Consider the following 14,911-nt stretch of genomic DNA (forward strand, 5'->3'; position numbering starts at 1 on the left):
TATTTTTTTTTATTTAAAAGATAATACTTTCGCATTTTCCGTAAGTATTGACCTGGGACTCATGAAATTCCGTAATTCCAAATTATTTTTTGGTCCCCAACAAAAATAGCGATATAACAAATATTACAATCGTTTTTAATTGAAACTTTCGATGTGCAGGGAGCTGGCGGCCAAAGCTTTTACCGCCAAATCAGATTAAGGTTCGAGCCACGTCTTTAAAAAACCTTTTTCCAAAATTTTTTTTTATGAGAAATATATCATTTGTCAAAGGGATCGGGAAAATTATTGTTCATTTATTAATTAAAATAAACATAAAAAACATTCTAAAACGACCACAAAAAACCTACATACAGTAGACAAAACTGTCTCGGGTTTTTCCAATAAAACCACTCGCGTGAATGACGCATCCGACCAAGTCGTAAAAGGCGAAAAAATAGTTTTCCATTTTTTCTAACACTGTTGAAACTAAACGTCGTTTAGAATCGAAATAAAAAGCCCAAATGTATTTTTTCGTAGAATAACCCATTTTTTTGTTCTTGCAAACAATTATTCTTTCGCATCGGGTTATTTTAAAGGGAAAAACCCGTTTGGGAAAATTTTTATTTGTTAAAAATCTCCCGTTAAAAAAAAGGAATAAAATTGTTTTAAATGTTCTTAGATAAAAAGACAAAAAAAAATTGTCGTCACCACGTTCCAAAAAAAAAACTACAAAAAAAAAAACAATTAAAATTCATGAAATATGAACAAAAAAAAATGAAACGAAAAATTACAAAACAATAAAGAAAAAAAAAAAGAAAAAGTTGTTCATTTAAATGTTTCGAACCCTGTTTTAAAGTGCGTGGAAGTCAACACAACCTTACGCCCCCGTTCCCCCGATCAACTTTTCATATACTTATTTAATGAGAACTTTCAGGTACTAATATTGCTACATTAAGAAACGCCGAAAAATGGGGGAAGTTAATGAGTGCCAGGTCAAAACTTCGGACAATCCTATAGTTCGTTTTGAGGGGAGCGATGTTTGTGACTTTTTAAAAATGGAACGGTTTCCCTTTATTTAGGTAGTTATTCAAACGATGTGGTTCTTTCCTAAATAAAGGCAAAGTAAATCAATTTACCCTAATCGGTAGACAGTATAAAATTAATAAAATTATTTTCATCGTAAAAATTTGGTTTCTTTCAAAAAAAATCACATTTTCAACAAAGGTGTCCCACATTACAGATTTTAAAAAAAGACCATTTTAAAACATAAACCTACCAAAATTTTTTGGGGAAAAGGGAAAATTTTCACAGGCTTAGTAAAAAAAATGATTTCCCCCCCAAAAACTCATTTTCACCACTACGCTTTAAAAATTGTACATGTCATAAAATTTGTGAAATGAGCTACGCCCTGGAAACCAGCATCAAAAATTCCACGACAAAAAGGAACAATCAATGTGCTTATGATAAAAAACTGCCCCATGCCCTTTTTCTCGTTTTTTGTTAAATCCCTGAAAAAATTTTCATCGTTTCAATTCTGTTTTTTTCAAAACTTTAGAAAAATAAATTTAACTAAAAGTAAGTTTACCGGAAATTTTTTATGCCCATTTGAAAGAATTTTTCAAAAGACGCCATTTTGTTCATGCTTTTTTTAATTTACGTCAACTTTGAAAGTGCCATTCTTTAGATTGATCATAATAGTTTTTCAAATAATGTTTTTCCACGCAATTTTTATAGTGAAAATTTAAAAACTTATTTAAAAAAATTTCCTTTTAAAAAGCTCACGATAAAAAAAATATAATCCTTATTTGCACTTTCACGAGTTTTTTAAAATGATACATAAACAAAAAAGGTAAAAAGGGTTTAAAAAATATTATTTTGCCCCAATATAAAAAAAACTAAAAAGTAAATTTCTTCATAAATTTGGTTTTGGGGAAAGCAAAAACATAGCAATAAAGGGTAATTTTTTCGACTGCGACCCCAACGCTTTTTTGTAGCTAAGAAATTATAAACCCTAATTTAACAAAAGGGAATTTTGTAATCGGTCTCTGAAAACACCTATTTTCCTTTGTTTGGGGAAAAAATAGCGCACCAAAATTTACACCAAAAAGATATGAATTTTCTTTGGAAAAAATCTTAAGAAAAAAAATTGTAACCCCACCAATGAAAAATTTAAAAAAGAAAAAAGCTAGTTTATTCCGATTTTAAAAATTCTTTTTTAAAATACTTTTGGGAAAATTTTTGGGAAATAGTGAAAATTATGTTAAAATATACTTATAAACAAATACAAAATAAGCAGGGAAAAGTATTAAACCCCCAAAAATAAAAAATTTTAGAAAAAAGGGAATTTGACTGAAAAAATTTCAAATCCATAAACCTAGGGAAATTTTAAAGGGAAATTGATTTTCTAATTCCTTTCAAAAAACCCAAAAATAGCGGTTATCTTAAAAAAGAAGAGACGTCAAATCATTTTTTTTCAAAATAAACAAACCTTAAGAAAAAGGGGTATTTTAAAAACAACGTATTTTGAATATGAAAAGAAAAGTAATTGCAATTCCACCGATGTGTAAGGGGGCAGATTTTTTTTTTGAAAAAATGCCCAATTTGAAAATCAATTGCAAAATATTCCCTTTAAAAAAGAGTCTTAACGACTTGTTTAAATGTTTTGACTGTTAAAAGAATGCCCCAAGAGAGGATTTTTTCTAGTCTTTTCGAATAGGGTTTTTTTTTTAAAAAAATTTTGTTAAAAAGGCGCAAACGAAAATAATTTTTCCCCTGACTAATTGTTTAATATCCGTTTCTTTAAAGGGGAAAAGAGCCCCCACGAATGTTTTCCTTTTTTAAAAAAGGAAACTTTTAAATTTTATCGTCAAAACCGTTCTATCCAGATTTCAAAACCATTTCACACAAATGCTAAAACCCTTTTAAAAGGTAATCTTTTTACGTCCAGAATGCGGCCACCAAAGCTAGAAGTAAAACTATTATCAATCGATATCGTTTCCTAAATTAAAATGATTTCACATTATTGTTCGTTGTTTGACATTCTACCATATGAAATTGAAAGAGATAGAGGATATTTGTTTGTTTCAGTGAAATATCAATTTTATTTCACAAGTGTGCATCAAAAACTGATATTTTCACGAGTGGCGTAGCCACGAGTGAAAATGACTTTTTTGGTGCTCACGAACAAATTTTCTTTTTATTTTATGTTTAAAACTCTTCTTTTGTTGCGTAATTTATAAAATGTCGAAAATCGCGGGAAAGGTCAGCAGAAAGCATAACACAAATGACGTCATTTTAACGACGTCATCGTCATTATGGTCCCCGGTATGAATAACGCTCGATATACAATTTGACTTCAATCGCGACGCAGGCCCGGTGTAACATTGTAAACTGACCCCCAAAGAATAATGACCCCCGGTCATTATTTTATATAGAATAATGACCCCCGGTCATTATTTTATATAGAATAGTGACTCCCCGGTCATAATATTATGACCGAGGGGTCATATTATGACTACCCCACACGTAGAAAAGTGACCCTCACATAGAATTGTGACCCCTATAGAATAACGACCCCTAATCCAAACCCTAACTCTAACCCGTCTAAGGTACACCTACAATATAATTATCCCCCACCGATAGGCATCGGAGGAGAATATGGTAATGGCACCCGTCCGTGCGTGCGTGCGTCCGTGCGTGCGTTCGTGCATGCGTCCGTGCAAGATTTTTGTAACCGCAACTCCTCATTCATTATTGGACGGAATTGATTCAAACTTTCAGGGATTACTACTACTAATGCTTAGTTGTGCAGGAAGAAAAAAAATGGATTTGCTCCACCTGTTCGGGAGTTATGGCCCTTTGTTACTTTTTTCTTATATATATTGCAAGTTTTTGTGACCGTAACTACTCATTCATTATCCATTCATTATAGGATTGAATCGATTCAAACTTTCAGGAATTACTACTATTAATGCTTAATTGTGGAGGAAGAAACAAATCTTGGATTTGCTCAACCCGTTCCGGAGTTATGGCCCTTTTTCAAATGGCATCGGCAGGAGATATGGTTGTCATTCGACTGCAGCCCTTGTTTTTTTCTAAGAAGTGGTCCTGGCTTCCATGGTTTCTTTAAAAACACATTACAACTTTATATATAAATCATGACGGATATCGTAACAGAAACTGAGTTAACATATTTTGCAATGGCTTTGACTGTTATAAAGAGGTATAATAATTGCTCAATACGTGTTACTTAAAAGCTCTTGAAAAGTGGCAAAAATCACCCAAACCTCCAGGGAAATGACTATATTTCAATATTATACTGAACTTTGAACAATTTCTTATTGTCATTGGCGTCACAGGTCATAAAACGTGGGACTTCCCCACAACCGATTTTCATATTTTATGCCTAATATTGAAATAATTGTTGACTTTTTCTACTTAAAAACGCCTGAAAAATAACAAAAATACCCAAAATCCAAATAAGGATGTCTCTTCAACAATATACTGAACTTTGAATAATTTGTAACGACGAGGAACGTCATAGGCAATAAAACCACTGGGCTACCTCATACCAGTTTCGCCTATTTTTGGAGGTATATATGAGTGATATATAGGTGACATAATGAAAGTTAAGAGTATTTGACTTCACTTTCAGGGGTAGCATAAAACAGTGTGCTTTTCCACGTATAAATTGCCTTTTAACAATCTTGCACTCCAGAAAATGAACTACTAGTATTTTACCGTCAACAGCATTTTTTCGTAATGAGCCCGCGAGCCCATGCTATTACGAAATAAGTGCAACATGTAGGATGCAATAACAAAATGATGTTTCCTCTAAAATTTCGAGGTCATCATTATTATAAGTTCCAGAATGCTTAGACTACATTGTACAGAAGGTAAATTAATACTTATTTACATGTATGTGTAACATAATCATACGTTATACCTTGCATATAATGCGATGTCACAAAGTTACGAGGCTGCAAAAGGTACTAAATTAAAGGCACTGTTAAAGAATCTTGGAAAAATCTTGGAAAAATCTTGGAAAAATAAAACTTAAGCCTATTGAAATACTTGAAGCATGAGACTTTTATAGGTAACAAAAAGATTTAGATCTAAAACATGTTCTAAACAAAAAGTCATGCACCTTTTAAAGCAGGAGTTTCGTGATCTACATGTATGTTCTAAGTATGTTCTACCTTGTACCTTGAAAGTTGCAGCGGTTCCAAGTTGCAAAAGGATTCCTTTATGTACCCCCCTTCCATTAGGTCATCTGTTTCTATTGGCAAAGGTTTGATACGGCGAAAAATTATCCCTTTGGGGAGACCCATCCGCTTTTATAAGCAAGCGCGCTACCATTGGCCACCGAGGCTCACAAAAGTCGTAAGTATATTTAAAAGAGGATGCATAATTCGGCCTCAACCGGGATAGCTGGTTTTTAAAATGCGTTGTTATGCCACCGCAATTCGAAGAATAGAGTGAATTTACCATACTGCCCTGATATTTGGTATTCATATATAAGGACACCTCTCCTTCATTTTGTACGATTCAGATCTTTTATATTCCTTTTTTGTTTAGCAAAGGGCTGTTTCGTACAATTTATGAAAAATTGAAGTATCTGGAGTAAAAATGGCTTTTTTTTAGCTAGATTAATTTCAAAAACAACATTCGGATGCTCTTGATAAGGGAAACAGAATGATATGTCAGTGTTTTTCATAAAATGTCGCTATGATGGGCGTTAAATGTTCTAAAAATATGCGCGATTCTTTTGATCTTAGAGTAGCACCATACGAGCTCCGGTGGACGATTTGGTCGACGGAAAACGATTCAATTTACTAACGATTTACTAACGACTTACGCAGTCTTTTTGCTATGAAAATTCCGAACTAGTTTATGAAATAAAAAAGGGGCTCTTTCCGTGAAATATTTCACAAAATGCGGTAGAAGCATATATTTGCATCGCGTGCATCACTGAAGTAGCCTAAACGTCATCCGACGTAACACAAGTTTCAACGTTACAAAATCTTAATGTAATTGCTGTTTGTGAAAAAATTCACGGAAAGACCCGTATTTTCTATTTCATAAATTTGTTCATATCCATATGATTCATATTCAGTTTAACGCCCACTTTTAGATAGCCAGAATTGGCTAGTTTTCAGGCGGCGAGGATGCCTGGGTTTCAATCCAGTAACGCTGGGTTGCATACCAGATCTCCTCTAGTTGGGAGGGAAACATGTGTTTCATAATTTCCAGCTTCCCCGCCCGGGAATCGAACCCTGGCCGCTGGATTAGTAGTCAACGACCTTAACCACTCGGCAACTCCAACCAAATACTTAAGCCAAATCACTGTAAGTGACAAGTGGTTTGAATCATTTTCGGTAGGCCAGATCTCTCACCAGAGTTTGTATGGTGAGACTTTTGCTTTATTTCTAAAGGATGATCTCAATTGCTATCAAGAAAACATGACAAGAATCATTTCAGATGACTAATAAAAGATGATACACTGTTTGTAAAAAAAACCCAAATTATCCTCAAGCCTAAATATCGGTTCTCTCTATTTCTATAGTAACATTGAAACGACTTAGGTATATCTTCTATTATTGTAATACTTCTCTTTATATACAACAACGATAATTCAAATGAAAACCCTTTTAAATTTCATTTTTCTATAGGTGTACGTTTATTTCTTAGCGGGGCCTCTAAGATACACTGCTGTTGTGTCAGCTGTAGACGCAGCAGCAGCAGCAGAAACAACAACAACAACAAATATAAGCAATAGAAATACGACAGTGACTTGAATTGATAAAGGGTATGTTAGTACTAGGTTAGGTGGGGGTCAATATTTTATAGATAAAATCGGGGGGGGGGGGGGGGGCATTATTTTATAAGGGGTGTCAGTATTTTATAGATAGGGGTCATTATTCTATGGGGGTCAGTTTACAACGTTACACCGGAACTAGTTCGGCAAAAACAGTGAAACATAAAAATGATAATCTACTGTTTCAAAACTGTGGATTATCACTTTTATTTCACTGAAAACACTCTATAATTCACTGGAAAACATAAAAAAAGTGTGGATCCTTTACCCAACATATATGTAGAAACTTAAGAAATCTGCTTGTGAAAACTGCGTGTTTGATTTTAATATAATTTTGCACAAATATAGTTATCATGTTTCAGTTAATGTAACCAAAAGTATGAACTCCATAAAATGAATAATATAGAAACTTCATACTTTTATTAGATAGAGTAAATGGATCAGTGTGAGCTAAGGAATCCTCCGGAGAGTTATGCTTTTAATAATCTTATTCAAGACTTTTGTGAAGCTATGGATGAAAACGACGTTAGAAAAGTGAAAAGGCGTTTTCAAGGTAAGGCCCCACCAAGAGAAATGATAATAATATTAGATTCTGTGGTAACTGTTACGTGTACAAGGAATTCTATTTGCGAGGAGTAATTGTACTTATAATACCTTATAATTTAGGAACATGGTTGAGGTTTAAAAGTGAGTAGGCCACCAGCAAACTAGTTTAAACTCCAAAATGATATTTTTGCAACTGGCCGTTCCAAGGCGGTACCCAGCTTATCGACATTTCAGTTATGTCTGTGTGTTTCTTTTGTGTAAATTTTATTCATTGCATTCCTTTTTGTGTACACGTGTTTAATCGTTATCCGCGTGTAAACATTTATGCATGCACCCTTTTCGATGTTGAGATATGTATAGGGACTATGGTCGTTGAATATGTCTGCGCACTGCCGTAAGAACACATCTGCGAATGTCTCTAAAATGTTTTCTTTTTTGGTACTTGTAACATTTTTAAATGACAGGTTAGGCTCAACCCGGGGCTTGAGGGTGTAGACGGTAGCATGCATTTCCGCTACCGTCTATGAAAAGGCTCAGTCAAACCAAGCCTGCAACATTTCATTTTTGTCGTATTGGGCGCCTTGTGAATTTTCCACTTTTTCAATTTTTCTGTTACACTTTCATCCTTATATTTATCCGAATGATTTTACTTCTAGATAAGGATACGTAAGGTCTAAGTATGGTATATAAGACAGATAATGCAGTATTTAAAATAGAACATATGGCACATGACGGAACTAATAGATTGCTGATCAAATCACATCAAGAATGGAAATACTGATTTACACTCGGCCATACGAATTATTGCATATAAGTGATATAACAGTTTTCTATTTTGTCATACGTTATTTTTCCTATTTTCAGGACTGTTGCATGTGCCTCAACATTGCTCGTTATACATGTGATATGTTGTTCTGATAATTATTTTATTGTTAGTACATTAAGAGCAATACTTTCTATGTTTATTTTTTCTAGATATATTACCTGAGAGAATTCAAAATGGTCAAGAATTAGTAGACGCTCTCATAGAGAATGCTTATATTTCTGACCGCAATATCGTTTACCTACAACAGATAGTGCGGATCCTGAAAAAAGAGGACTTACTGACAAAAACAATTCAGTATGCTAATAAACAGAGAGAGAAAGTACTGCATTTTCATGTATCGTCAACAAAGTTACGTAAGTTCATTTTTGTATACTGATTCCATGACGTTATTTCAATAGGAAAAATTGGAGACAGTAACACCATTATGTAATAAGTTGTTTTTTTAATAACCAACGACTAAATATGAATCCGTTTCCATTTTATTGTTATAACACGTTTTACTACGAAATAATGATATTTATGACCTTTTCAGGGCCTGGGTATACGCTTATTAAGATCCATGTTGAAGGTCACACGTACAATACAGAAGGAGATCTTCAGAGACTACGGCAAACTATTTCTGACATAGTTCTTGTACCTCTTGAAGACATATCTGTGATCAGCATGGAAACAACCAAAAGCCTTCTGATTACATTCATGCTTCCAGAATTGTACGTGAAAGTTCTTCACGCATTTCTTGATACGGAGAAATTTCATTTATTTCAACCCCTAATTCGACTAGGAGTAGATGAGATTATAGTATCTGGTGAATCCTACAATATAAAGCTAGGTAAATAGAAGTTTTAATTGGTACCCTTTGTTTTATTTGTCATAAAGAATTACGGAACCAGTTCAGATGAAAAGAAAATTATTTTGTTAGCTGGCAGATGAAATGATTTTTCTGAGCACAATTAAAGGTGGTAAATCAGAAATTGTTCAACTAATGGATTTGTCCAAAACTTAAATAACTGATCATTTACATTTATTTGTGTTCACTGAACTCTTAATACACGTTTCACTGAAAGTATTTTTAAAATTTGTTTTTCTTGTGCTGGTTGCCCAACCAAGACAGCATTATTTTAGCATAAGTATAAATTAAATAAACAGGTCCTTATGTACAGGTTTGCTGCTTATGTCAATTGCAGCATGTTTCCTTTAAACAATTTCAGGTCTTACACCACCTTTGATTACTACAATTTCGGACAGTAGTGGAGGTGCTTTTTCTGGACTGCCAACAATTGATACGTGGTATCGGAAGATTAAGACCATATTTTCATATCCTTTCAACATGCCGGCGAGAAATAGAGAAATCGGCAACCAGGACAACGGCCTTAGAAAATAGAAAGCATTGCTAAACAAGAGTTCATATACATGACTAGATGTAGACAGCCTTGAGAGTAAAGGATTAGATAAAAAGCTGGACCCTTATGCCAATGACTCTCAAGACGATAATTGTTGAAATGCCCTAAATACTTAGCGAAAGATAATTCATGTTATTATCAAACGCCGAAACAAATGCTTTTGACATTCTTTAGAGAGGATCTATGCATTACTAAAGAAGAGGTCGTCAGACTTCGATCGTTATTTGTCAATGTAATGAGAATATATCCCAGAAATTTTAATAAGCCCAGGACATTAGCTAAAACTTAAAACATAATATAATAATCGTATTTTAATAAACCTAGGACATTAGAAGTATGAGTCCGCTAAAACTGAAAACATAATTTAATACTCATATTTTAAGAAGCCGAGGACATTATAGAAGTATTATTATTTCGATCTATTAAAGATAGGTCAGTAGTAGATAAGGCTACTTGTGAAAAGCCAGAAACTTAGTCAATCAAAAGGTTTTCTTGTACATGTAGCTAACCTGTTTTAATTGTAGATAAAAAGGACTGGTCAAAATGTTTTCTTTTGATTAAAAGAGAAAATGTTCTCTGAAACTAGTGAATTGTTTATTATACGTCAATGCAGGATAAGTGAAAGGCTTTAATAATATGTTGTATATACTAAAATTTAATGGCAATAGTTAGGGTGAAGGCAAATGTTTAGTTTTTGTTTTTTTCTGTTATTATTTTTGTTCTATCGATAAACATCTCCTAGCATACTGAAGACAGACATAATTTATATAACACTTGATAAAATGTTATATAGCACCTTATAGAATTAAAGGTGTGTTATGAAATTTGCATGAGATGCATTTTATTTCGTTTCTGTCTATTAGAAAACCATTGTAGAACATGGTTTCTTACCTTACATATTCTGATAATTGCTAAGTATCATTTGCAAGGAATTGTCTAGCAATAAATTAGCAGCATTTAAAGTATGTCATTTTAAGAGAACAATGACTTAAAATAATGTTTGAACTTGTGAAGCTTACAACAAGTAAATAAACTCGCTTAGAGTGGCCTTTGTCTGCTTTGACAAAAAAGGCATCACGCGGTATGAAGATAAAGAAATGGACAGGTTTATTATTCCGGTATATTGCTGTTGTTGTTGGGGTTTCCTGTCTTTATGCGTGGTATAATAACTTTTGTTTGTTGTTGCTTCAATTGTTATAGACTTTAGTAATTTTCTATAAGGCATTGACTTGCAAGAGGTTCTAGCAGAAAGGGTAGGGTAACAGGCGATGGATGCTGAAGAAGACAAGAATCTTATTGTGAAATTCAAGTCAGCACGGTGAAGAATAAAAGTGCATAAAAGAAATTTATTTATATGGTGAAGGATATGCTTTAACAAACATTACATTTTAAACTATGTTATTTGAAATTATGTATATGTCGAACTTACAAGGAGGACTGATAACTACCATATCATAACATCTATAGACATTCTTAGTGATTGTTATCTCTCACTCTCTCTCTCCGCAAGCAATCATTATCTTTACAAAACTTTTACTAATGAAACTGGATTCTGCGTTGGACTATGAATGAACCTCTCTTTAATATCTGTTTTGTTCAAAATGCCAAACAATCCATTCTCTGAGATTTACAGCATGAAGAGTATCACATTTATACAACGAAGCAACAATACAACGATGTTATGGTCCAACGATGTTATGGTACATCGAAGTTATGGTACAACGATGTTATGGTACAATGACGTTATGGTCAACGGTGATATGGTCTAACAATGTTATGGTACAACGATGTTATGGTACAACGATGTCATGGTCCAACGGTGTTATGGTACAACAGTGCTGTGGTACAATGGTGTGATCGTACAACTGTGTGATGGTACAACTGTGATATGGTACAACGGTGTCTCTGTACAACGGTGTCATTGTACAACTGTGTATGGTACAAAGGCGTTATGGTACAATGGTGTTATGGAAAAATGGTCATAGCAATGGTAACGCTACAACATCCTGATGTTATGGTCAACAGTGTATTGGTACAACAGTAGCCACAGTACAGCAGCACATGGGTAGCTGCGCACGATGATTCCTTTCACTTGAATCATCCAGTGTTGACTACGCAAATCTAAGTCAATACTCTATTACTCCATGATGTAACTCTTCTAACCACTATCGTCTAACTGATGTTCACCGATGTCTCAGTGATGTCCCACTAACAAACCACTATCGCCTCATTGATATTCACTGATGTCTCCATGATGTCCCACTAGCGAACCACTATCGCCTCCACGACGATGAAACCTTATTTGAAATGCTTTAAATGAATTGTATATAATCATTGTTCATTATGATAAGACTGTGAGAGAGAGGTGCGTTTCATGTAAGGATGCACATGTTTATTTAATTTTGCACTGATTTTAAAAAGAAAAGTGATTCTCACTATTATTTTTCCAAGAAAGGGAGGAAATATTACACTATGACTGTATCGTTATGGTAATTATTAAGAAGTTTTAATATTTTTATCTATTTTCTAAACTTGAAATCATATTCATTTTCTTTAAAGCAGCTCGACTATAGTAAAGGCGAGACTAACCTTAGGGGTCAGCACTTTTAGATAAAGTATAGGAAATGCCACAGTGGTATCTATTCGGCGTGCGGATATTTATCACTATTATAAGATGTTACTGGATAGTTTACATTAAAGATACCTTGTTAGAATATATTATATACTAATTCCACTAAGGTGGCATGAGAAATGGTCAGCAGTTGACACATCATCTTTTACGGTTTTGCTACATAACTCTGGTCTCCTCGACAGACCGCAGAGCGTCTTAGCTTCCGGACATAGCTGTAAGATAATGGGTGTCTCTCAGTTTTGGCATTTAAAATTCTAAATCATTTTTTTTCAAATTCAGTTTAGTTTCTGAACTATGGATATATTAATTTATAAAAAGATAGATTATTAATTTTAAATGTGCATCTAGAGAGAGATCTTAATATGTATTAATTAATTCAGGATAATTTCGGGCTTTGGGATGAATAAATCATATTTAAAGAACTATGTACCTTATGTTTTTATGTACTAAATAAAATCCACTATAGATCGACTAATGAACTTATAAAACGGCTGATAGGGGTATAAAGTTCCTTTATTACATCGTCCCAAACATAAATCTCCCGTAAATTTGGGCTATAATACCGATCTTTTTGATGTAATAAAAACACATATTGAATGGCTTCCCGTCCGATAGTCAATATAATTTGCTGTCGGTCTGAATAGGTATATAAATGACATATCGTCGTGCACCCTAGATTCGTGACTCCGTTAGTTTGATGCCGTTTAGGAAGTCCCCACATATTTGCGAAATTCCTAAGAAAATATATTTCTGGTAGAAATGGAAGTGTAGAAGTAGGTCAAAGATGTCAAATGAATTCAAATTATTTTAAGGAGGAAAGAATATCAAACGTATATCACATGCACTAATTTTACATAGTTTAATTATTCCCAACATTACCAAATATTCTAAAATTCCGATTTCAATATTTAGAACAAAGCCCATTTCTGTCGTTTGCATCCTCCACAGTCAATGTCGTTTTGTAAACCGTGAGGCTAAACACATATTTGATTTTTATATTCTAATGTTCTAGCTTTTGATCAAGTGTCATTTACCATTTTTATTTCTTGTTGGCACATTCATGTCTCTCATCTCAAAATCAAGCTACATATGGCCTGAAAATATCTTTGTCTAGATTTCAAGCAAAATGTATAACAATACGAAGACCATTCCAAAAATAATAAAAATCGTGCGCTTCCATAGAAGGTGGACACACACGAAATTCGTGTTTTACATGGATGATACATGAATGACACCTTTATAACCAAAAAATTATCTGAAATCGCAAAGGCAGAATCACTTGCCGCCATTAGGCTAAGAGTTAAGAAAGGCTTGAGCTCGATGGGTACCTCACATGCTAACCGAGGAGCAAAAGGCCAATAGAGTCAAACGTGCAAAGAAAATGTAGATGGTCGCATAATGTCACAGCCCATAACAGGAGATGAGACCTCTATATTCGTTTATGAGCCACAGCGACGCGTTGACAACCGACACTGGTTGCGAAAAGGTGACCGTAGACCAGTATTTGCAAAAAAAAACTAAAAGTGTCAAAAACATTTTGTATTATATCTTCTTTTACTCAAGGGGTACAAATTTCTACCTAGTCAGGAAAGGCAGTCATTGACAGTTTTATAGAGACAAATTACTGAAAGCTAAACAAAAATACCAAAACATGTGTCCAAGGACAGATATTCGTGGTCTCCAGTTGATCCATGACAACGCTGCGGCTCAAAAAAGTGCCATTTTTCTAAAGTTTCTGAGAGATCTAAAAAGTGGTACAAATTAATGATCCCGCTTATTCACCAGTTCTAAGTCCGTATGACTTTTTCGTCTTTCTAAGGCTGGAAAAGATGTTGGCTAGGCGCAAATATTTATCGAATAAAGCACTTGGGAGTGGTAGTTTTCCAGTTACTTAAGACCATTTTAGACTACTACTCTGCAGCGTTCGCCTCTCGTACTTCTCGGCTGTGGAAGTGCATAAGAGTCATTACCTTAAGAAATACCCTCGTACATGAAAATACAGCCACCAACCAATTAATGTTCTTACTATTTTGAAAAATATTTAAAAGTTTAGAAGTCTACTTTACAGATCATATATGCATGTGGTATTTGTTGAGTACATGGAACCTATATTTAGCCTAATAAATTGGCCCATGTATGACATCACGAAGTGGGCAGCCCTCCATATATTGTAGCAAAATTAACTGATTACGTGACGCTATTTGCTAAAGGATACAGCATTCCCAAAAAGTACACACTACACAGTACACACTGCACAGTAATTAGCCTGTAAGGATTATTATTTTACGGTAACGTCTGCATACGATGATTCACATCAAAAATGAACAGCCATTGAGTTGAAAGACGCTCATTAAATGTATAGCACTGCAAACGTATGTAAAACGTATAGATGTTCACTTAGTGAGAATTTTATTAGCCAATGATTTTATTTGCTGCCATTATAGGACGCCACAATAAGTTGCTTACACTGAAATAATAGTCACATTTTAGTCTGTAGAAAGGTCTCAAAAAAGTCCACATTAATTAACTGGTGATATATAATGGCGTTTTGAAGTTATCCTTACTACAAACTAGTCGTTCTTTCCAACGGAGTCTGACTAGACTACCAGTATTTAGTAGAAAAACAGCCATCAACTCGACAATAGACAAAAATTGAAAAAGGTGGACTTCAGTGCATTGACTTTTCAGTGATGTTGTTGGAATGCAGTTTT

The 14,911-nt window shown here is 34.1% G+C and overlaps 1 protein-coding gene across 3 annotated transcripts in view; it reads left to right on the forward strand.

Annotated features, from left to right (window-relative positions):
* LOC123552425 (uncharacterized) overlaps window positions 1–14,911 on the forward strand; it is a 270,191-nt gene that overhangs the window by 232,580 nt on the left and 22,700 nt on the right. Inside the window, exons 2-5 of one of the 3 annotated variants that reach the window (XM_053541940.1) lie at window positions 7,223–7,349; window positions 8,318–8,521; window positions 8,701–8,997; window positions 9,377–12,604. The exons of the other annotated variants lie outside the window; for them this stretch is intronic. Coding sequence (XP_053397915.1) covers window positions 7,232–7,349; window positions 8,318–8,521; window positions 8,701–8,997; window positions 9,377–9,549 — 792 coding nt within the window. The 5' untranslated portion in view covers window positions 7,223–7,231 and the 3' untranslated portion in view covers window positions 9,550–12,604. Of the gene's footprint in view, window positions 1–7,222; window positions 7,350–8,317; window positions 8,522–8,700; window positions 8,998–9,376; window positions 12,605–14,911 lie in introns of those variants that run through there. 3 annotated transcript variants of the gene reach the window in all.

This window comes from Mercenaria mercenaria, chromosome 4 (assembly GCF_021730395.1).
Source record: "Mercenaria mercenaria strain notata chromosome 4, MADL_Memer_1, whole genome shotgun sequence".
NCBI lineage: Eukaryota > Metazoa > Mollusca > Bivalvia > Venerida > Veneridae > Mercenaria > Mercenaria mercenaria.